The following is a 25,302-nucleotide window of genomic DNA, read 5'->3' on the forward strand; positions in this document are numbered from 1 at the left end:
AAGCTCCGATAGCACGTCTTTAGAACTGCGCTGCCTAGTATCCATCTGGCAAATCTCTGCTCCCTACCCAACAAAATGGACGAACTTCTTCTCCTGTCCCAAAAAAAGAAGGACTTCTTAAACTCTGCTGCTCTGTGTTTCACGGAAACTTGGCTGAATGAAGCCATTCCGGACAGCACGTTACATCTGCCGGGCTTCCAGTTGTTCAGAGCGGATTGCAACGCAGAATCAGCGGGGAAATCACGTAGCGGTGGGACATGCTTCTACATCAACGAAAGGTGGTGTACAGATGTAACAGCGTTGATGAAGATGTGCTGTCCTGATCTAGAGGCGCTCTTCATCAACTGTAAGCCTTTCTACTCGCTGCAGGAGTTGTTCTCGTTCATTCTTGTAAGCATTTATATTCCACCGCAAGCGTGTGTGAACACAGTGCTGCAACAGCTGGCCCATCAGATCACAGACACAGAGCAACAACACCCGGACTCTGTTATAATCATACTCGGGGACTTTAATAAAGCAAATCTCTCCTGTGAACTGCCAAAATACAGACAGCACGTTACATGTCCTACCAGAGACAGTAACATACTGGACCACTTACTGGACCACTGTTATACCACAATAAAGGATGCATATCACTCTGTCCCACAGGCAGCTTTGGGGCTCTCTGATCACTGTCTGGTTCATCTTATACCGACCTACAGGCAGAAACTGAAAACAGCTAAATCTGTAATAAGGACTGTTAAAAGATGGACTGAGGAAGCAGAGCAGGACTTACAAGCCTGCTTCAAGTGCACTGATTGGAGGTTTTTTGAGGCTGCTGCTACCAATCTAGATGAAGTCACAGACTCTGTAACATATATCAGTTTCTGTGAGGATATGTGCATCCCCACCAGGACTCATTTAACATAGAACAACGACAAACTGTGGTTCACTGCAAAACTCAGATAGCTTCATCAGACCAAAGAAGGTGCCTACAGGAATGGGGACAGAGTCTTGTATAAACAGGCCAAAAACACACTGACAAAGGAGATCAGAGTGGCTAATAGAAACTACTCTGAAAAGCTGAAGAAACAGTTTTCAGCTAACGACCCTGCATCAGTGTGGAAAGGCCTGAAAGACATCACCAATTACAAGACACCGTCCCCCAGCACTGTGTCGAATCAACAACTAGCCGATGATTTGAATGAGTTTTACTGCAGGTTTGAAAACCCCTGTCTCACACCCCACACCCATTCTGACCTTCTCTCCATGCATCCATCAACACCTCCAGCAACCCCACTCTTCCTCTCTCCTGCACTTTTGGTCTGTGAAGAGGATGTGTGTCGGGTCTTCCGGAAACAGAAGACAAGGAAAGCACCAGGCCCAGACGGTTTTTCACAAGCCTGTCTAAAAACCTGTGCTGACCAGCTGGCCCTTATCTTCACACAGATCTTCAACAGATCACTGGAGCTATGCGAAGTTCTTTCGTGCGTCAAATGCTCCACCATCATCCCCATTCCAAAGAAACTCAAAATCACAGGACTGAATGACTACAGACCTGTTGCCTTAAGTTCTGTGGTCATGACGTCATTTGAAAGACTGGTGTTCACCTACCTGAAGGACATTACTGGACCCTTTGCAGTTTGCTTATCGAGCAAACAAGTCTGTGGATGATGCAATCAACATGGGACTGCACTACATCCTGTAACATCTGGACAAACCAAGGACTTATGTGAGGATCCTGTTTGTGGACTTCAGCTCAGCCTTCAACACCATCATCCCAAACCTCCTCCTGTCCAAATTAACCCAGCTCTCTGTGCCCACCTCCATCTGTCAGTGGATCACCAACTTCCTGACAGACAGGCAGCAGCTAGTGAGGTTGGGAAAATTCTCATCCAGCACCCACACGATCAGCACTGGTGCCCCTCAGGGATGTGTGCTCTCCCCACTGCTCTTCTCCCTGTACACCAACAACTGCACTGCAAAAGACCCCTCTGTCAAACTCCTGAAGTTTGCAGACGACACTACATTCATCGGCCTCATCTGGGATGGTGACGAGTCTGCTTACAGACAGGAGGTCCAAGAGCTGGCTGTCTGGTGCAGTCATAACAACCTGGAGCTTTACATGCTCAAAACAGTGGAGATGATTGTGGACTTTAGGAAAAACACCCCAGCATTACCCCCACTCACCATCATGAACAGCACTGTGGCAACAGTGGAGTCATTCAGGTTCCTGGGCACCACCATCTCACAGGACCTGAAGTGGGAGCCCCACATAGACTCCATTGTGAAGAAGGCCCAGCAGAGGTTGTACTTCCTTCACCAGCTGAGGAAGTTCAACCTGCCACAGGAGCTACTGATGCAGTTCTACTCTGCAGTCATCGAGTCTGTCCTCTGCACTTCTGTAACTGTCTGGTTCAGCTCAGCTACAAAATCAAACCTCAGAAGAATTACAGCGGATAGTTTGGACTGCTGGAAGAATCATCGATACACTCCTCCCCACTCTCCAAAAACTGTACTCATTCAGAGTGAGTAAAAGGGCTGGCAAAATCATTCTAGACCCCTCGCATCCAGGCAACTTCCTCTTCGAACTTTTGCCGTTTGGCCGGCACTACAGAGCACTGAGCACCAGAACAGCCAGGCACAAGAAAAGTTTCTTTCCTCAGGCCATCATGAACAGTTAAATGCTCCCACTGGGCAATAAACATGTGCAATACACAACACTATTTATACTTATATTTATTTAATATACCATACCTCTTATTTACATTCCCTTACATTTGTATATACTGTATATATGTATATGTATGTACATACCTGTACATACATAGAATGCCTAGTGTCTATTTTGTATATTGTGTATTTTTTATATTTTATAAATTTTTATTTTTTATTCACTTATTCTATTTTTATTATCTGTGTCTTGTCACTGTCATTCTGTCTGTGCTTTGGAAGTTTTTGTCACCAAGACAAATTCCTTGTATGTGTGAACATACTTGGCAGTGATTCTGATTCTAATGAGTCATTTCAGGTTAAGTCAGGCCGTATTCAGACCTGGTCCTGTGAGACTGCCTGTCGATTTTAGTTTTTGCTGCAACCAAGCTCTTAATTTATTTACCATTACAGCTGTTGATTGAATAAGTCTCATGATTCAGAGGTTGTTGAACCACAAGTGAAGGCGGAGGACTCAGTATGTTTTTTGTTTTTTTTAGTTGTATGAAATCAAATTTGTGTTGGTTTAAGAAAATTGGAGCTCTGCCAATACAGTGTTTAATTCATTTCGATCTGTCCGGGAGCAAAACAGAATAAATTAGTATTGAATCTCTTTTTGATTCACCTTCATTGCTGACAATGATTAAGTAGGGTATGTAATCATTGTTTACATCTGTTTAATAGAAGTAATCACTGATACTGTTCAAAAAATGTCTTCACCCATGTTTTCACAATCACAGGTATTCCTCAAGTAATGCAAAATGATTGAACCCAGCCTAAAATTATAGTGTTTCTTGTAGCCAATATGTGGAGATTAACATGAACGTAACATTAATCATGCCACTATTCAGTTAGCAGTTAAATCAAAACTAAACGTTAAGAGGAAGCAAAATCCAGTAGATGTTCATGGACAAGACTCCTGGGATAAGTAACGTTCTCCAGATTAGAAGACAAATCTTTTACTATATATCTATATACTTAACCCTATTATTAAGTGCAGTCATACACACAGTGGAGAAATTAAGTATATTGACAAAATAGATGGTACGGTTTGATTATTATAAATTATTATTATAAATACATATTCCAACATTGTGAAACTGTAACAGTATCTTAAGTTAATGGTGACATTTTATGGGGTGCGATGGCAATTCAGGCTTGGCCTGGTCCTGCTCTCTGGCAGGTCTGGGGTTCGAGTCCTGCTTAGGATGCCTTGTGATGGACTGGCATCCCGTCCTGGGTGTGTCCTCTCCCCTCCCCGGCCTTATGCCCTGTGTTGCTGGGTTAGGCTCCGGTTTGCCGCGACCCCACTTGGGACAAGGGGTTTCAGTCTGTGTGTGTGTGTGTGTGTGTGTGTGGTTAAGTTCCATTACCATCTGTGGTGACAAGTAACCAATGAAAGTCTTATTTTGTTGTGCAAAACAAAGAAAATGCCCCTTTGGAAATTTGGAGGGATTATTAACAAAAACGATTCTGAGGATCTCAGATGGTGTGTGAAGCCAATTTCGGCAAGTGGATTAGGCCATGGTGCCGAAAATGTTGCTGAGCTTCTGTTGTTTCATACCGAGTGACTCCCAACAGTGCTCTGCATCAGACTGAAATGAAACCTCGCTGCTCTCCAAATGAGCAAATCAAGGGGAGAAACACCATAACTTGCTTAGGATTAATTGACTTAGTTTCTGTCACAGTTTTTTGTTGTTTTTGGAAAGACTTCTGATGGAAATATTGTAATCCTGCTGGTTATTTTAAATACCAATGAAAGATTCAAATAGCTGGCTTGCTGTACAACAGAGTTTTTTGTTTTGATGAAATGGTCTGCAATAAAAAAGCTTAAAAGTGAATAATTTGCAAAAAAGTTATGTCATTTTAATTTCGCGTTAAACCTGTTAACCTAGGTAATTAGTTTTTGTGCCATAACTGATAGAGATACATAGAGGAAATTAACCAGACTAGTGATGCACTCATTTGCTGTTGCAGTACTGGAGAAGATGTAAATAATTTGGAACTAATTGTTGTTTGCAGTTAATTCACAATTCCAATGTATTTCTGCAGACCTTTCTGGCAGCCTGAAGAAGTTCTGCATGATATCTTTATATGTTGCAATCTCTATATTTTTTAATGAAGTTTTGCCATTTTTGGCACTATAATATACATCTCTACTTATTAGCTGTAGAGGAATTCTAAAAAGCAACTTTAACGAGGACAACAATGTAACTGAATGCTGAAAGTATATTTCTAAACCTGCTGCGTTACCTGTCAAGCACTCGTCAGGTGAAGACCGCTGTGTTTTCTAGCAGACCCTTGCAGAGAAACACAGTACAGTAAATGACCGCCTGGTCGACAGCAGACTCAGTGAGTAGCCTTCCTTCGGCTGCCTGCCTCAGGACACTCCTCACAGTCTCTCCATCCCTGTGGCATGGACATGTTCCCAGTCATCCCGCTGAGCAGAGAGTCGGCTGAGAAGCCAGGCAGCGATATGCTCCAGTCTCTCCCTCCAAGGTTGCCTGCATTTCCTCCAGGGTAGCACAGAAAGTCATCCCCATGTTTGGTAGCCACATGTTGGAATGGGATATGTGTCATCACATTTGTGTCACTGCAGAGTCAAATGACTGGTGGCACTTGCAAGATTTTTTTCTCTAATTTCCACTCTGGTGTCAGTGCAGCTGCATTTGCATACCAACCAGAAAAATAAAAACATGCAAACCAAATTTCTGAAGATGGAGGCAGGCTGCTTGTAAATTACTATAATGAAGTAATTATTCGACCAGCACCAAGCACTAACTTATAATAATTCTCATAAGACAGGGAAGATCATTTACACTTGCTGCAGACAAAATTCGTACTGAGACCCAGGATGTTTTGTTATTGCCATAATCCTCGTTGGATGAGAGTAATGGTGTTTTGTTAAAAACTAAAGCAGGGACTGTGTAATTTCAATTATTCTTCTCTTCTGTGTGGTACATTGAGTAACGTTATATATGTCATTTCAAATCATTGTTACAGTTGCTTGTAATGTTTATAGCCCATACATCTGGTTGAATTTAAATATACCTTCTTCCTCTGCCTGACAAAGGTAATTTAAAGGTGAATTCTTATAAATCAAAGATGTAATTACCGTTGGTTTTGACATACATTTATAATAAAATATGACCAAATCCAATTAGAATGGATGCATAGTTAACATTAGTTACCATAGCACAACATCATAGCAAGACAGTTTCCCTTCATTAATTACTCTATAATACTGTATGGCTGTCTACCTTCACTCGTTCAGCTCTTAACAAAAAACATACATACGATACGAAGTGTTTATGCATTAATTTAACCTTTAATGCGCTGAGTAACCTGAGTACAGCTGGTGTCTCACAGTGCCTGGGTGGTGCGAGACGACATGGGTTCGATCCCCACTCAGTCTGTGTGGAGTCTGCATGTTCTCCCAGTGTCTGCATGGTTTCCTCCGGGTGCTCTGGTTTCTTCCCACAGTTCGAACACATGCTGTGCAGGTTCCCCCGTAGTGTGTGAGTGATGGAGATAGTGTGTTCCGCAGATGTATGGATGAGTGACCCATTGTAAGTAGTGTATCTACCAGTGTAAGTCACCTTGGTGAATCAGGTGTGTGGGCTGATAACACTACACAGAGTTCACTGGAAGTGGCTTTGGAGAAAAACATCTACTAGATAAATAAATGTAAATGTAATGCAAAAAAAAAAAAAACAGAACAGTACAGTACAAAAGAAATGAATGAAAACAATACAAATGAATTCACAATCACAGGACAAGTTGACATCATTTGGACAGTTCAAAAGTGGTCGTTGAGTACTCAGATTACAACTTGTAAAATTAGCTAACAAAGGTTAATGGAGCCCAAAAATTTAACATAACATGAGTGAAACTGTGGTGAAGAGGTCAGGAGGTGCACAAAATCCAAATATGTTTCGTAAATATAAATAAATGTAAATGTAAATATGAATACATGTTTCATACATTGAAGTAGGGGTATTAAATGAAACATTCCTAATTAATTTGTTATGAACAAATGCTTCTATCTTGGAGGATGAGTGTAATTGCTTTAGGAACAAGGTACAATGTTGGATAACATAAGACAGGTAAAATAACACTAAACAGACCTGTATCCTTAAGACTGATGTAGGTCCCTTGATTGCTGCTTAGTCGTCCTTTGGCCCTGCTGCTTGTACCTTTGAGTGAGGTACCTAAATTGTCCATTCGAAGGCCCAGCTATGTAAATAGATAAAATTAGATTGCTTTGGTGAGAAATACCAAGGAAACTGAACAATGGTGAGGTATGTGTAACTGTCATACACCGTCTTGTATCCTTGAGAACTCATGTACAGGATGTTCTACTGCTTCAGTAAAACCCTGTGAAAGCACGCATGCGCGCACGCGCTCACAGGCGGGCGGACGGACGGACGGATGGACTCATCTCCAAATAAAGTGTACATATAAGTAGCACTCCTTGAAACCGCACAATTGGACCAATTTATTTCAGCAGGTAAAGAATGTAAATGTGTGAGATCCATAAATGTTTGACTATCTATAAAAACATGGGATTGATCACAGTGAGTAAATTAGAACTAGAGCACTGCATTACCCCTTGTACGTATTCTGCCTCTCAGGATATTTCCAGATAATGTGTCAGTCCCAGGAGGCCACAGTCAAATTATGGTTTAACCTTGTCCAATGAATCCTCTGAAGGACATTCCACGAGATGTTGGGTACCGATAGCTGGAGAAACATACCGGAGTGTTTGGTTTAAAAGAATACCTGTGTGACTTCGCTGTTGCCTAGGCGACTGGTGTCAGCCGTCAGGAGTGGAAGGGGCTACTTCCACCTGCTGCAGAGGGAGGAGCAAGACCTACAGGAGGTGCAGCAGAGGGAGCACAGGAGGTGGGAGGAGACACAGCATGCTGGTTATTGTTCCCCAAGCAGTGGTTTGGACCAGCACTGGGACAGCGACAAAACAGAAATAAACCATCATGCCAGGTGAGAGCAACTGCAGATGTGTTGTAGGAATTTCGATCACATGGCTACGCAGTGGCACAGCTGGTAGTGCTGCCACCTCACTGTGCCGGGGCTGTTGAGGCAGAGGTTTGAATGCAGCTCAGTCTGTAGGGAATTTGCAGGTTCTCCCCGAGTTTGTGAGGGTTTCCTCCAGGTTTCCCCACAGAGTTGACAAAGATGCAGTTCAGGTGACTTGGCCAGTCTAAATTGCCCATAGTGTGTGACTGTGTGTGTGGCTGCCCTTTAATGGATGGATGTACCCCCCAGGCCTTGAGCCTACTGATTCAGGGACTCTTCTGACCAAAAGAGGCAGTTGGCAAAAGTGAATGGGTGTTTTGATCGCTAGTACCTATGTCCTAAATAATGGAAACAATTCATTTTTTCTGTGTCACATGGTAAAAGTAATCAGAGTGGTTCAGTCATGCAATCAACATTTCATTCATTCAAATATTTTTATATTGTGTATTTCAAGTTTTATGCTCGAAAATCACTTGATATATTGAAATTGTTTCTTTTTTCCTCAAAAATCTTACCGCTAGAAAAAAAATCACATTCACCTTAATGGGAGGATGGCCGGCTGACAATTCCTTCTAATACTGAATTTCCAAAAAAAATACTTTTATGTAATGAGAGTTGTATGCTGGAAGATCACTTCAATTTAAGGGATTTTTCAAGATTTTTATTCTTTTTTTTATGACAATTTTTTTTTAAGGAACAATACACACTAGACTGTCCAGACATTTCAATATCCAACCACTCAATATACGTGGTGCCCACTGTGTGGCTGTGTGGCAAGTCCGGGATTTGAGTCCTGCTTGGGGTACCTTGCAGTGGACTGGCGTCCCATCCAGGGTGTTTCCCCAGGGTGTTTCAGCCTTGCACTCTATGTTTCCGGGATAGGCTCTGGCTTGCCGCGACCCTGCTCAGGACAAGTGGTTGTTGACGTTGGTTGGTTGGTCAATATACGTACATGTATGTATTTGATGTATATAAAATGTGTGCACAGGATTTTCTGGTGTAAAATAAGGATGTGTGTATAGTTTTAAGACCTTGAAGAAAAGCCAAAAGTGTTGTCTTTCTTGTTTTGAATGGCCTTGTCAATCCCCAGGAGCTGGTGTTGCTGGAAACATGCGGGAAGGAAGGAGATGCCAGCAGCGAGACCCTTCACCCCGATACACCACTCTCTGACCTCCCCGCAGCAGAGCTCTGGAGCAATGTGAGTTTCATTGCGTGTCTGCAAGGTCTATGCCCCTCACACTATCCATGAGCAACCTCTTCCTTTATGTTATCTTCAACTCCAGGGATAGCGTTTGAAGCACAGGGTGGTAGGATCATATAAAGCAACAAAACTGAAATGTGTCAAACTGAACATCTGAGGTGCAGTTGATGTCTGAGCCCCACGTTCTCTGGACCACAGAATCCTCCAGAAAGAGCACCTCTGCCATGGTTTCGTCCGGAAGTAGAAGGCGGACTCAATTGCGGAGTACACAGGAGTTTTGAGGGACAAGACAGGAACCGTGGTCAGGGACAGGCGTGGGTCTTCGTACTGCAAACGTCGTTTACCAGGAAATCCAGAATCGTGGTCAGTGAGTACAGGCGATAGGTCAAACATGAAAACACGGATCAGAACACAGGAAGGTTGAGGTCACGGGAGAAGGAGTCGGACGGGTGGATTGGGAACAAGGATGAGTGCGAGGAGCAGGCTGATTCAATATATATATATAGCTTGCCAGGTCCAGGTGTATCTGATTATGGTGATGGCATGGGTGTGGCAACCTCAGTTGTGTTGAGCTATGTTTTTGCCTACAGCGTTCAGGGCAGTGTTTGTGTTTCACTAAATAAGAAGTGTGCCCTCACTCTGCTCTTGTCATTTTCTGCTCTCACATTTTGAGTGTTTTATGTATCAGGTCTATCATTATACATTAATGTTTCTGGATTAACAAAGCTTAAATAATTCTTTTTCTTTTGAATTGCATAGTCATTGCATTTATGGCAGTAGAGCTGTTTGATTTGTGTGTGTGTGTGTGTGTGTGTGTGTGTGTGTGTGTGTATGTCTTTGAAGGTCTTTGAAATGAAGTCTTTTCAACATGCAGAACGTGATCTCTGTGATACGGCACCTTTGCAGTCCATCATGCAAAGCCTGACAGCGAGGGGGAAGAAAAGCATACACTCATATACGACTTCATTCCCTGTGACTCTCAAATTATTGTCAGATGCCAGCGCAGCGAAATAGCGATCAGCACAGGGAGCAACAGGAAAATAACGGCAATCTGAAAGGTCATTATACATGTTTTGATGGATATTAATCAGGAAGACGTGGCGTTCCCGCCTGGCTGCCCAGTATGCGTTCGTTTCTTTATGAGATGCCGTTCCTGCCCCCATCCTGCATAATAATGCTTTAACGAAGGAGACGTCAGCAGGCTGGTACACACTGGGGGATGCTGAGAGGCAGTGGACAGAGCCACAGCCTTATATACAGCATGTCAGGGTGACTGATGGCTGCCTGACTTTGGGTGACAGGCCACACAGCTCACAACTCTTTGTGCCCAGGCTGCCCATGTTGACAGCTCTCAAGTTTGGTGGCGTCTCCTTGCACACAGGCATGTTTTTCATTTGCACCTCCCTCTCCGTGAATGAAAGCTCTCCGTCCTCTGCTGTGCCGCGTGATGTCTGCTTTCCCGATGCTTTCAACACTGCAGTAGCAGGCTCTGACCACTTGGGGGTGTGCTGTACCGCTGATTAATGTGCTGTGGTAGCCTCTGTCCCAGACCTGTCTCTGTACTGTGTCAATTGTGGTCTTCACACTTAAGTCAAAAATGCAAACAGTGCAAATATATGACCTTCTGCATGTGCAGGTAACAAATGCAGGACTACGCATAACAGCTGGAATCGTCTATGCAACATTGTCAACACTGTCTCTCTCTGATACCTGCCGTTGGAATTGATCTCTTTTTAAACAATTTGAAGTTATTTCGACTCTCAATAATGTAGCACAATAAAGCTTAAAAACATTTTATTGCAGTTCTCACCAGGTGTTACCCATTGCAAACATCTGCTTCTGTATGTCCCTCTTTAGACACCCAAAACTCTCGTATGTACTTGTATGCCAAAGACCAACCAAGATTCCCTGCATCCACTTCCAGTAAGTGGAATTTACCAGTCGCAGAACTGCTTTCTTCTAGAAATTAAAACAGGCCGTGTCACAGAAAGATAGACACCAAAGAGAAGAATAAAAGTTGTATAATGAGGTAAAACAACAAGGAATAAATTAAAACCATGTGGTGAATAATATAATAAGGAATAATTAAAGAATGGTTAAAAGTAGGGGGCGTGGTGGCGCAGCGGTCTTGGCTGGGTCCTGCTCTCTGGTAGGTCTAGGGTTTGAGTCCTGCTCGGCGTGCCTTGCGATGGACTGGCATCTTGTTCTGGGTGTGTTCCCTCCCCCTCCAGCCTTGCACCTTGTGTTTCCAGGTTAGGCTCCGGTTCGCCACAACCCCACTCGGGACAAGCGGTTTCAGACAGTGTGTGCGTGTGCATGTGGTTAGAAGTAAATCATATTAGAATAATAAAGAGCCAACAATACCAAAATTGTAAAAAAGTGAGTACACTCCAACGCTACACCATGGGGATTTGAGCACCAAAATTTTCTGCGAAACATCACTGTTCCAGTTACACACGTTGTCCATTGTTACAGGTTTCTCTTCACACCAAAGCCTTCTCTCCATTTACATTTACATTTATTCACTTAGCAGACGCTTTGTCCAAAGCGACTTACAACGGATACTATGTAGTGTTACTAGCCCACACACCTTATTCACCAAGGTGACTACATTGCTAGGTACCCTACTTACAAGAGGTTACTCATCCATGCATCAGTGAAACACACTCACTCCGTGACACTCACACACTACAGGGGAACCTGAACAGCATGTCTTTGGACTGTGGGAGGAAACAGAGCACCCGGAGGAAACCCACACAGACATGAGGAGAACATGCAAACTCCACACAGACTGAGCGGGGGTTGAACCCATGTCCTCTCACACCACCTAAACTCCTAAACTATTTAACTGCCTGAAGAGGGATTTTATCAATCACTAACTACACTTTTACATTTATTTAGCGGACACTTTCTCCAAAGCACCTTCCAATGAGCTCTTTAGTATTATCAGCCCACACACCTTATTCACCAAGGTGACCTACACTGCTAGATACATTACTTACAATGGGTCACTCATCCATACATCAGTGGAACACACTCTCTTTGTCACTCAAACACAATGGGTGAACCTGAAAATGTTGTCTTTGGGAGAAAACCAGAGAACCCAAAGGGAACCCACACAGACACAGGGAGAACGTGCAAATTCCACACAGACTGAGGGGGATCGAACCCACGTCCTCAGCAACGTTACTCGCTGTGCTGCCATGCTGCCCTATCATCACCCTGAAATCAACAGTGCAGTCGAGCAAAAGTGGATTAATTCATTAAGTCCCACGTTGTCCAACTAATGCCTGATTAATAGACTTTCTTCTACATATTTTTCAATTTGAAGATGCTACGGTGAACATAAATGCATCAAAAAACAATGGCCCTGACTCATTGTATCCCAGGACTTTATTGCTTCTTGCTGGGTTATACATTGTGCTTGTGTACTATGCATTGTGGTTATATATGTAACAGTGGAGTAAAACATCACAGCATACATTAGTCCACCTTTGATTGTGTTGATCAATGGCTGTCAAGTCCCATAAAGTATACCAAAATGTCATGTAGCACTCATTACATCACACTGTATCATTTGGCACAAACTACAAATTTGAAATGCATTTTAAATGGAACTGAAACATTCCTACGAGCTTAGTGTCTGTGTTTATGTTGCTTAATGGTACTGCTCTAAAAATTGCCATTAAGACCAGCAATGGAAAATAACTCACTCGCTATCAGTAACAGGTTTTCCAAAGGCAAGGGTCATGGTGGTCTGGAGCCTGTTTCAGAAGCATGGGGCACTAGACATTAATCTGGTGCAATTAATTTACGCATATTTGACAGACTAGGTTAAAGAAAATTAACTGGATAAAGTTCATTTTTGCAGCTTTTCAGGCTGTGCTGCAAGGAAATCTGGCTGCGACTGTCCCTGTGTAGTTGGGGTGTGATCCAGGCTTCAGACTCACTGGCGGAACACGTCTGGATGATGAAAACATAGAGTTTGTCCTGAACAGACTCTCTGAAGCCCTGAGCAGCAGCAGAAGAAGTCCTGGACGATCAAAGAACAGAAATATGAAAGAGCAAAGAAAGTCTGGAGGCCTTAGCATTAGAAAAGCCTGCTTGTGAAGAATGAAAACTCACTGGGGCACAACTACTGTTTCCTTCTCCCAAACTAGAAGCATTGATAATGATGATGGTTCATAAAGTCCTAATTAATGAATTTATATCTAAAATCAAACTCCTTTTTTCAGCTCGCTTGGGTAGTAACGAAAATATATTGGTCACTCACTGTCCTTAACAGCTCATCCAAAGACGGTTGCAGTGCTCCAGAGTCTACTCTGTAAGCATAGGGTGAAAGATTATTTACAGGGACAAGGAATCAAATAACCGCTTAGTATGTGTAGGGGCAGCTGGTAGTGTAGTAGTTAGCATGACTACCTTTGGACCCAAAGGCTGCAGGTTTGAGCCTCACCTCCAGCTGTAGTACCCTTGAGCAAGGTATTTACCCTGAATTGCTCCAGTAAAAAAATTACCCTGCTGTATAAATGGGTAAATAATTGTAACCTTAACATTGTAAGTTGCTTTGGAGAAAAGTGTCAGATAAATGTTGATATCTTTTAAATATAGTCTTCCCCTACCTTACAAAGGTCATTTGTTCCTTAAAAACCCTGTGTATGGTGAACTCTAGTTAATCAATGGAGTCATTATTATTAGTTTCACAGGTGAAAATTCTCAGTGCCAAAATTTACACCTGCTTATGGTAAAATATGGTCGCACCCCAGCCTGAGAGAGCTGGTAGCATAGTGGTTAGAGCTGTCTTTAGCTCCAAAGGTCACAGATTTGATACCTATCTCCAGCTGCAGTACTCTTCAGCAAGGTACTTACCCTGTATTACTCCAGCAAAATTACTCATCTATATAAATAATTGTAACATTGTAAGTTGGTTTGGAGAAAAGCATCAGCTAAATGAATAAATGCAAAATATCACCAAATGCCATTCAGATTAACTCAGTTGCTTTAGTAGTTAATGTTAGTTACCAAGGCTCCGGTTCCCCGTGACCCCGTAAGGGACAAGCGGTTCTGAAAATGTGTGTGTGTGTGTGTGTGTTAGTTACCACAACACAGCATAACAAGGCAATTTCCCTTGTTAATTACTATGTAATACTATATGTCATACTTGGTTTTTATGTATTAACTAAGGCTTTGATAGAAAAAAACCGAACAGCTGAGAAAAAAGAAATCAGTGAAAACACACACACATTGTTGGAAACCACTTGTCCCGAGTGGGGTTGCGGCAAGCAGGGTGCAAGGCTAGAGGGGAAGGGGACACACCCAGGGCAGGACACCAGTCCAGCACAAGGCACCTCAAGCAGGACTCGAACCTCAGCCCCACTGGAGAGTGGGCCCTGGCCACACTCACTGCGCCACCACGCCCTCCTCAGTGGAAACAATGTAAATGAATTAACACTCCGTGGACAAGCAGACATGGTTTGGACAGTCCAAACAGGGCCTGATTACAGGTGAAACTAGCAAACAAGGACTAATGGACATTGCAAAATGAATGCAGCACAAGTCAAAGTATAAATGAGATGAAGACCCCATGGTGCATAATCCAAATTTTGTCCTCATAAATGTGAAGAAACGCCTTATTCATTGACTAAGGGATAATAAGCGAAACTCCTCATAACGCTCAATAGCAGTTGCCCGACTGATCATATCTGGGGGGAAGACTGCATATTTAGTTGAAGACTAGAATAGAGAAAAATAAACAGTTCAGATGCAAGGGCTCTACAGTGGGGGCCATGCTGCACTGATACCGCTGTACTTGTCAGAGTGGCAGAAGCCTGTCTCACTGCAGCCTCAAGTCATCCCTCACTAATGACTTCCCTGGCTCTGGGTTGCAGGGAGCCCCTTTTCCGCCAGCTGTGCTGTCTCAGCTGGCTTTTGGAGGCCCTCACTTCAGAGCCTGGCAGCCGCATCAGACCCATCTCCTTCTGCTGGGACCCGAGGTGAGTCAAAGGTCATACAACCCTGTAAGTGTTGGCCACGTGTCTAAACACGCATGTATGTATCTTTTTCTTGATAATATTTGTAGTGACTATTAAAATGGAGGCACAGCTGTGGAATCTCACAGCTCCAGGTCTGTGGGTCTCAATCTGACCCAGTTTGTGTAGGGTTAACATGTTACCCCGTTTTCACATGGGTTTCTTCTGGGTGCTCTGGTTTCCTCCCATAGTCCAAAGACAAGACCAACTAGTGACTCTAAATTGTCCTTAATGTGTACTGTGTGTGTTTGTGTGTGTGTGTGTGTGTGTGTGTGAATGAGCATGTGCAATTGTCTTCTCATGGAATAATGCCCTATCTGGGGTGTACCCAGACCTTATGCTTTCAGAATAGGCTCTGGATCACAGCCACTATGCACTGAACAAGAGGTTATTGATAATGATTTTTTTATTATTATTATTTATCTTTCACTTTTGTCTGTGGTGACTTCTTTTAAAAATGCATAGTGCTTGGTAGGAAATAACACCCCCTTCCTTTCTTCCTGGGACTCAACAATGAGATGGCAGCATTTCTACTGAATGCTTCCTTCTCTGATTCGGGGGGTTGGGGACGCAGAGAGCTGGCTAAGGAGGCAAGGATGCCCTGTTTCAGCTCGTTTAGTGGTAACTCAAGCCCCAGGGGAGGATTATTCTGGGATTAAATTCCAACCTCGCCCTCAGTGCAGGTTGCCTAGGGAGGGAGCCCCCTGCACCAGCACCTCCGGGTGAAACGCCCCAAAATGGGTGCCATTCACTGAACCACAACTGGGAGCTTTCTCACATTCCAAACGGTTCTCCCTCACTGTTTTAGCGCCACCATTCGATTGCAGTAAACAGGGCCCTCTATGTGGAGACAGAGGGTGCGGACCTCTTAAAAACACACGGCAACAGAAGCAGAGCCATGTTGTCAAGCGATGTGCCCGTGGACCAGTAGGAAAGCTCATGCAGTCAGTGTGCGCAGATGAGCAGATTCATAAAGGTTGTAAATGGATGCTGTGAGTCGTACGCACATGCAGGCAGCATGGAGGCACATGCACAAATTCATAAAGGTTATGGATGGGCTAACAGACGAGTTCACAGAGGTCATAAATTCACAAATCTCCGCAGGCCTGTACCGAGCCTTGCAGATGTGATGGAAAATCACCGCTTATGGTGGGGAACTGACAGACTGAATGGAGAGGGGACACATCAGGAGGTTTTTATTGCACTTCTGGGCTTGAAGGAGCAGCGGACAGGCAGCGGCTGCTGCTTCATTGCTGCACATTAGCATCTTGATATCACATGTGGTCCGGGTGCCATCTCAGCGGTACATCTGGAAGCTTGTTTTAATGATTACGAAGATGTCGCTGATTGTCATCGATCTGGTCTTTTTTTCTTCCTCTTCTCCCAGGGATCCGGGGCGAAGCAGGATGACAATAAACGCGGCAAATAAAGAGAAGGCGATTGAGACAAGATGGTGCCGGTTTGTTTCACAACCAAAGGTGGTACTTTTTTCCCGTCTCCCTCCTTCATCACAAATACAGTAGCCCCCCCTTATCCGCGGGTTCACTTTTCACGGTTTCAGTTACCTGCGGTCTGAAAATATTAAATGGAAAATTCCAAAAATAAACAATTGATAAGTTTTTAATTGCGCGCCATTCTGAGTAGTGTGATGAAATGTCGCGCCGTCCCCCCGGGACGTGAATCATCCCTTTGTCCAGCGCATCCACGCTGTATCCACTACCTACCCGTTAGTCACTTAGTAGCGCCTCAGTGATCAGATTAACTGTCTCAGTATCGCAGTACTTCTGTTCAAGTAACCCTTTTTTTTTTATAAAAAATCTTTATTAAAAAAAATCAGTACTTATGAGGACCTGAGCATTGGTCTTTAGTTTTCTTTCTTCTTCTTTGTATAAGAAAAAACATAGTACAGTATATATAGGGTTCGGTACTATCCGCGGTTTCAGGCATCAGCTGGGGGTCTTGAAACATATCCCCCATAGATAAGGGGGGACACTGTACACTTGAGTCTTCTGCTTATGAACATAGCTGGGGCCCACAGTCTGATTGTATTTCGATTTGTTCCCAAGTCTCGCTAACCTCTCTCAATCACTGAAAGCTTAGTAACATAGTCATGTCTTGATATATTCAGGTTAGGTTCTGTAAAAACCTCAGATACACTTAGTCACTATGACTTGTCCTGGTTGCGGTGGTTCCTATCCTGGAAGCACGGTTCACACAGCTGGGGGGCACACATTGGACGGGACACCATGTTTTTCGACTGTGGGAGGAAACCTGCACAGACACGGGGAGAAGATGCAAACTCCACACAGACTGAGCTGACATCAAACCTATGCCCAAAAAGCCAAGGCATGCTGAGGTGGCAGACATTCCAGCATCTGCACTGGAAACATACTGCATGAGGCAGGGCACAACATGAACAGGACACCAGTCCTTCATGAGACTTTGATTATCTTTTACTAACTTCACTGGCATTTACTGTACATTTACATTACATTTACACTTATTCATTTAGCAGACACTTTTCTCCAAAGCGACGTACATGTCAGAGAAAAAATGCAATGAGTGCACATCAGCTGAAGGTGAGATTCGGATGGAGGCACGTGATTCTAGAGTTCAGTCAGTTTGTCACATTCCACCACACAAGGTTTACCCATTATTCAACAATTTCCGTAGAAAAATGATTAAACATAAACATTTACATGTTTACCATGCACTTTCCAGGATCAGAGGAGAAGTGAGTTTGAAAGAGGTGAATTTTGAGACCCTTCTTAAATGAAGAGAGAAATTCAGCAGTTCTGAGTGAGAGGGGGAGGTCATTCCTCCACATTAGAGCCAGAACCACATTAAAATTGTGTAAATAGCTGAAAATAAAAAGTACATCATGTCCTTTTCAGTGTGCCATTCTCTGCTTTATACACGCAAGACAGTGCCGTGTTTCTTCTGCACATCAGGTGCCACAGCAGAATGAAAGAGTGGAGTAGAGAATGAAGAGTAAGTTGGAGTGTAATGGAGGATAGCATCAGGAGAACTTATTCAAACATGTTTGACCTTAAATACTGACTGCATGTCTCACCTGCGACTGAAAGAACAAAACTGGGGGTAAGGATGCTACCTTCATCACCATGTGGTCACTTTCAGTTTTCTTTATTGTCTTTACAATAAAGGAAGCACAATAATAGGCACATACCTTCATTTGTTCACTTAGTAAGTTGTGTAAAAGTGTGGGTATAATAAATAATTATGATTAAATTAAAATATTCTGTAAGAATAGTCCCACTTGGGGTGCCTTGCAACAGACTGGGGTCCCGTCCTGGGTGTGTCCCCTCCCCCTCCGGCCTTGCGCCCTGTGTTGTCGGGTAGGCTCCGGTTCCCCGCAACCCCATATGGGACAAGCGGTTCTGAAATTGTGTGTGTGTGTGTGTGTGTGTGTGTGTGTGTGTGTGTATTCTGTAAGACTTTCATTTTAATGTTTTTAGGAACTTTGAGCTTAAGTTGAAATGACTGAAAATACAAATACATTGTCCCAAGAACTCCCATTCAGTGCAGAAAGGTCTTAAACATGCAGCTTTCATCGTCTCATTCAGCTCTTACAGCACAAGACATGAGCTGTTAACACTGTCAAAGACTTTTGAACCGATCCCGTCCCACACTCCTACTCTGTTTTTGTGCTCTTACGACTGATGTCCCATTTGTAGAAATGCATGGGATGTTTCCTGCTCTGCGAATACATATTTGAAAATAGAGAAGTGATGAAAATTAAAAATAAACACACTGGAAAAATGTCTTTTAAAATGTGTAACTCAATTTTTTGTGATACAGTGTCCCAAGTGTATTGCTTTTCTTTATGTTTATTGGGATGACAGCCTGCTCTCAATGACATCATTCGTCATCAATAACCACTCGTCCAGTGCAGTGTCGCAGTGGTCCAGAGCACTCAGAAGCCTAGAGAATGAGGCAGGGTGCACCATGGACGGAACGTGTGTCCATCTCAGCGCAATCACATACACTCGTTCACACGCTGTCATACTATGGGCCATTTGGAGTCACTAGTGCACCTGGAACATCTCTGGACTGTGAGAGGAAAACAGAGCCGTGTTTGCATGGGTTGCCTCCCGCATGCTCTTGTTTCCTCTTACAGTCCACAGACATGCAGTGCCGGTGAATTGGTGATTTTAAATTGCCTGCAGTATGTGACTGTGTCACATCCTTCCCAGGGTGTACCCCCCTTTTCCTAGCACCCAGTGATTCTGGAATAATCTCCATAAGGCTGAGACCCTCATCAGGACAAGCAGTTGAAATAAATGAGTCCCTGTTGATACCAGGTTTTCTGTTCTGTACTCAGTGAACACACTTTGCACACACTAATGAGTGCTATGCATCTGCTGACTTTACATGTCCTCTGGGAAGCAATGGGCCACAGGCCAGCATTCCCCAATATTACACTTTAATTAGGCAGCATTCAGCTGTGTTGGTGGTGCGGTGAGTAGTGTTGCTGCCCCACAGTACCTGAGAAGCGCGAGAGAACATGGGTTCAATCCCCACTCAGTCTTTCGTGGAGTTTGTATGTTCTCCCCATGTCTGCATGGGTTTCCTCTGGGTGCTCTGGTTTCCTCCCACAGTTCAAACACTGTTGTTCAGATGGATTGGTGACTCTAAATTGCCCTTAAGGTGCAAATGGGTGAGTTACTATGTGTGGCTACCCTGCAATGGACTGGCACCCTGTTCAGGATGTACCCCCCTTTGTTCCCCCTGCTTCTTGGGATAGGCTCTGCTCAGGAGAAGCAGTTATAGAAATTGGATGGATGGATGGATGCATGCATGCAGTATGCTGTGCTTACCTCAGTTACACATCTACAAGCAATGTGTTATAAGTACTGAAGTGTTACTGAGGCTGAGGCCCAGTGAAGGAAGTGACACCCCTGTTCTGTTGTCCCTAACCCTCCCTTCCTTCAGCTGAGGAAGAATCCCCACAGATTCTCACAGCACAAGATTCCATACTCCTCTCTCAGTGTGGCCTCCCCCTGCACCGCTACCCCGGGCAGCCTGTCCGCCTTGGTTCCAGGTCCAGCGGAGGGCCAGCCACTGACATTTCCAGACTCAGAGGAAGCTGAAAATGAGCAGCCAGTGTCTGAATGTAAGCCACCCCCTGCCCCACCCCCACCTGTTGCCACAACTCTTGCATTATGATTATCACCTTCTGGCTGACCACAGTAAGGAAGGACACCAGCATGTCCTCTGTCGTGTTCATCAGCACCCGTATTGACGCACCGCTGACTCCACGTACGTGCCAGACAGCCCAGGCAGTCGTCATGGGAACGGTCACCTGATGCAATCACTCTGACGCCTCTGAAATGATGTTTGCGTCTCCCGTGTCCAGTAAGACTGTTGTGAGGGCGGCCTTCATGCATCCTCCTGAGAGGGCCGCTGCCCTGTGTGGACACAGCAGTACTCAAAGCGGGAACAGCTGATATGTGCACTGCGGGCATCAGAGAAGTACCGCGGACGCCCTGCTGCCTTGCACACTGCCTTTGGTTTGGGTGCGAAGTGACTGCTGCTCTGCCTGAATTCAGACCATCTCTTCCTCCTGCTGAAGGGCTGGAATGTGGTTCGGCTTGGCTGCTTTATCGTCCCGTCAACGAAAGGAGCCCTTCAGTAAAAGGACTTATTTAACCCCCGCTCTGATGCCAATTAATTGGTGCAGCCACTAAATCCCTCAGGCTCAGAACACTGAGCACAGAAGGTGATTAATTCCATACAAGTGCCTTTATTTTCGAATGACAAAAACTTGCACTTTAATATGAATGGGAGACTTTCTGCACTTTACCAGCATTCAGGGGAGCTTTACAGTTTTTTAAAATGAGATTTATTCTACGCTGATCTTCGGTGTTTTGTAGACATTGGATCTGAGTCTTTAAAATTCTTTTGTGAATTTTAACAATTCTGTTTACTATCATACAGTTTTACTGGTACTGCTTGAAATAAATGCAGAAACAAACTAATATTGTATTTGCTCAGTATTGTCATTTTCAGAGATCCTTTTGTATTATGCTATTCATAATTTGTTTTGTTTTTCTTTAACACAATGAAATTTTTGAATTTTTATTAAACATTTGTGTGCTTTTTTTGAGCTGTCCAGCAGGTGGAGTTATTTTGGCATTTTTCTTTTATTTATTTTTGTTTAATGCTTTAAAACAAACTGAAATTAGTAACTTGGTATTTAGACCCTTCATTTATCATCTCATATTTCCTTGTGAATTGTCAGACTCTGGGACGTATAGTATTTGTTTTAACTGTCATGATAGGTGTTCAGGAAATTTGACGCATTGTGGAGTGATGACGTATATTTGACACAAAAATTAAAATGCCTGTTGTGGTCTCTTGTAGATCTGCAGAAACTCCTGAATGAGATTTACTGGAGTGTCGCCAAAGAAATGAATGAGTGTGACCAAGACAGCGAATGGCCACCCGAGAGGTATCTGCCACACCTGGGTTTTCCAGGCTCACATTTGATTAAATTAGACTTTAAACAGCTCTAAGCAAATCGGTTTGATCACAAAGGAACATGAGGAGTACTTGATGGAGATTTGTTTACTTTACCTTCTACTACAATATTTTGTTTTATTTTTTATGGCTGCGATCGTTTAGTTTTTTCAAACCTTCTGATGTGAAAAAATCTTTTGCCTCACAGTCTAATAGAATGGGTTCATGATTTACAGTCAAATCCAGCATGTTTTGTTGAAGGTATCAGTGAAGGCATCATCAGAAATGCTACCCAGTGTGTGTCTTGAGCTGCCTGCAGGTGTGTTGTTACCACGCTGACTGTCCCTGTAGCTCATTGCCCCCCAGGCCTCTCCAAGGGAAAAGCAAGAATCCAGCAGACTTGGAAAGTGCCCCTCTGAGACCAAAAAGGTGAGAGTGGGACTGAAAAACTGTTGCACCAAAGACAGATTTTTGTGCCGTGTTTCCAGTAAGAGCAAGAGGCCACGTACCTAGGGAGTGATCCTGCTCACACGCACTGTCATTCCATGAGCTTCTCAGTGGAAGCTCAGAACTCACCCTCAGAAGTGCTGAGTCCCTCTCAACATTTAAGGTCTCAGATCACTTTCAGACCCCTTTCTTTCCTCATCTAACAGCTCCATAAAGGTGCATTACATTATCTGTTTAAATTACACACACACACACACACACACTGGCTGAAGCCGCTTGTCCCGAGTGGGGTCGCGGTGAACCGGAACGCTGCAACACAGGGCATAAGGCTGGAGGGGGAGGGGACACACCCAGGATGGGACGCCAGGCCATCACAAGGCACCCCAAGCAGTACTCGAACCCCAGACCAGCCAGAGAGCATGACCCAGCCAAGCCCGCTGTGCCACCACGCCCCCATCTGTTTAAATTAAATACATATAAAATTACAAAAACATGTTGACTCCCAGTGTAGCTCCTGGTGCAATATATGCTGGCTAAAGCAGAGACTTTGGACTAAGTGACTCTGCACTCTGAGATTCGTGTCTGCATCTGTATCTCTCCATCTGCTGGTGAAATGTACTTTCTTTTACTCTGAGCTTTGGAGAAAAAAACATCTGCTAAATGAATAAATGTAAATATGGAGTGTCCCCATGGCTCTTTTCAACTGTACAGCCGCCCAACTGCCTGTTCTTTAAACTCGAGGCCTCGGCTTGTAGTGAAAGACTCCAGCTTCTGGAGGGAAATCAAAGACACAGGCTGCACACTGACATTTAAATAAGGCTGGGGTATGGCGTTATTGAACAGATGTCTCTCTGCTCTTGTACTTCTTCCACATGTTGGTTTTTCTGACAGTTCCCTGGCGACACGGCCCTCAGCAACGAGTTGCTTCATAGAAAGTAAAGTATCTGTGCTGAAGGAGATGAGGGCAGCCTTCCAGAAGAAGTCCCAGGAGCAGGCCCTGGACCTGAGGAACATGCTAGAGAGATGGGCTAGGCGAGTATCGCCAGCAGAGTGTCCCCAAGTGCTGTGTTTAACCAGTCAGAACACTGGAATGATACCTTGGTTAATGTCATGATGAGCAGACTTTCAGCAGTCCTTCCAGGTGTTACTGTGCGCTCTCTGTGGTCTCCCCTCTCGCTGTGTCACAGGCAGCGCTGGGAGACCAGCATACAGAGGTACCAGGTGCTGTGTGACAGGAGATGCTGCCGTGACTGGCATCGCACATGTGCGGGGCGCAGCAAAACGAAGGAGGCCATGGAGCAGCCCTGTCACAGCAGTTGGTCAGTGGTCACTGTGACAGTCAGAGGGGAAGCCCTTCGGCCACATGACGCAGCTGCAAATGATTATCATGAAAACTCTTAATGTAGCTTATGCATATTATGCTAATTTTGCATTTCATATGTACAACATTTTTATGCATCCTCTTGTAAAGCTATGGCATAGATGACACATAATAAAAAGAGGCAAAAATTCAAATGTTTTTTAACTCGGTGGATAAACATTCCAGTAAAGAAACTTACGACAGGATACAATCATACAGTAATTCCAACACTTTAGGAAATACTTATAACTTTACTGATCTTGTTCACCTAAATCAAGTTGGCCACCCATTTTTACTGAATACTCTAGATTTTTTCTTTTACTTACTTACTCTTTTACTCTAGATTCTTTAAAGTTTTAGCGTAGCTCTCTAGGCACAGGGTTAGGTGTAAGGTGAGACAGAATGACCTGATGAGCGTGTGACCACCTGCAGGCTGCCGTCACTGCTGAGCTGTCTCCCCGAGGCTGCCCTTTTTGATCCTAAGGTGCGCCGTGTGCTGGAAAAGCTGGCACGCTTCACAGATGGAAGCAGGCTCAGGGCTCAGCCCCAGGCATTCCTCAAGGTGCTCAGTGCGCTGGATCCATGGGAGCTTTGTTGCCCAGACCTCTGTGCAGCGATCGAGGTACCATCATCTGAAAAAGTGGCTCATTTAAAGAAATATACAATTTAAAGGGATAGTGCCAGATCCAGTGCCAGATAGTGCCAGACTCCCACCACTCTCCAGCTAACTAACTTTGAATTGTTAAACCGCAATTTTCTACACTACTTCCCTTCAGTTATCCAGTTCACCCAAGGTGGGATTGTTCAGTTCACTTCTATTTATTTTTATATAGCACTCTTTTCACATAGTGACATAAAGCACTGAAAAAAGTCACTGTGAATGATCCAGTTGTGATAGTCAGCAGTTATAGTTGATTATGGAATAAGCCAACTGACAGCTGAGGAGAGGAAAACAAAAAACCCACAACTGCAGAGAAAGAGCAAAAAATAGACCAGTGGCTGTCCACTCCTCTTTGGTATGAAAAGAGTATAAACATGATTTTTCACATGTCCTGAATGATTTGATAATAAGAGAGCGGCACTAAAGCAGACCAGTGATAAAGCACCACTAAGGGCCCGCTGCGGTTCTTGTTCTTTCCAGATTGTCAGGGAGCATGTGGTACAGATGACCAAAGAAGACTATGACACATGGCTGCAGTCCAGGGTTGTCTTGCCACAGAGAGCTCAGAGTGCCCCCCCAAATTAGATAAAGGGACTTGGCTTTGGATTTCCTCACTGCTGAGGCCTTGTATTTTTTGTTTGCATGGTTTTTGCAAGTGGATTCACTTTTCATTTCGACAGCGTATTTCTAGAGAACATCAGCACTATTGAATGGTTCACCCTTTGGACTCCCACCTTCCCCTTTGTCCCCTGTCCCCCTAGTCACCACCGCTGGGTGTACACACTAAATTGAGTCACTTCTCCAGCAACTGATTGTTTATCAGTTAAAGCATTTTTAATGATGTCTTTGTTTAACATACAATGAAACCTAGCTTTAGGAAAGTAAGTTTCTAAATAACTCCACTTTGAAAAAGCAGCCATTCATTTTTCTATCAGACTTTATTGCTTTGAGCAAACAATACTGCACAGATGAGATGTCATGTCCCACAAAATACAATTTACTGGATACAGCATGTTACAAATAAAGAATGGTATTTGAATGAAAGCTTTACATTTATTCATTTAAATGTTATTTAAATGCACTTTCATTCAAATATTACTGTATTTGTTACATACTGTGTCCAATAAATCGTTATATGTTGCTTTTCATTATATGTTCACATTGAAATATTGTTAAATATCTTGGCAGTAATGTGGCAGATTACAGTTAAATGTTTTAGAGTTTGTATTTCATTGTTAGTGTTTCAGCACTGTAAGCCCAAATTGATACTCTGTTATGTAGCACCACTGTTGCTATGTTTTTCTTATGTTTTAGTTCTTTGTCTTATTTTCATGACAAGTTGTATATTTGGTCTCTCTGGGCTGTTCTGCTGTTACCTTCAGTGAAAGAAATGAAG

General features: G+C 43.7%; 1 protein-coding gene across 1 annotated transcript in view; it reads left to right on the forward strand.

Annotated features, from left to right (window-relative positions):
• The window catches only part of LOC108925672 (coiled-coil domain-containing protein 60-like), a 46,358-nt gene extending 21,867 nt beyond the window's left edge, over positions 1-24,491 (forward strand). The window contains exons 4-15 of the mRNA XM_018737821.2: positions 7,498-7,692; positions 8,819-8,926; positions 14,818-14,922; positions 16,346-16,477; positions 18,045-18,057; positions 19,912-20,092; positions 21,343-21,456; positions 21,816-21,867; positions 22,777-22,917; positions 23,073-23,204; positions 23,678-23,867; positions 24,387-24,491. Of these exons, the coding sequence (XP_018593337.2) occupies positions 7,498-7,692; positions 8,819-8,926; positions 14,818-14,922; positions 16,346-16,477; positions 18,045-18,057; positions 19,912-20,092; positions 21,343-21,456; positions 21,816-21,867; positions 22,777-22,917; positions 23,073-23,204; positions 23,678-23,867; positions 24,387-24,491 (1,468 nt within the window). The remainder of the gene's footprint in view (positions 1-7,497; positions 7,693-8,818; positions 8,927-14,817; positions 14,923-16,345; positions 16,478-18,044; positions 18,058-19,911; positions 20,093-21,342; positions 21,457-21,815; positions 21,868-22,776; positions 22,918-23,072; positions 23,205-23,677; positions 23,868-24,386) is intronic.
• Positions 24,492-25,302: the final 811 nt, after the last annotated feature.

The sequence above is a fragment of the Scleropages formosus genome, chromosome 12, assembly GCF_900964775.1.
Source record: "Scleropages formosus chromosome 12, fSclFor1.1, whole genome shotgun sequence".
In the NCBI taxonomy this organism is placed as follows: domain Eukaryota; kingdom Metazoa; phylum Chordata; class Actinopteri; order Osteoglossiformes; family Osteoglossidae; genus Scleropages; species Scleropages formosus.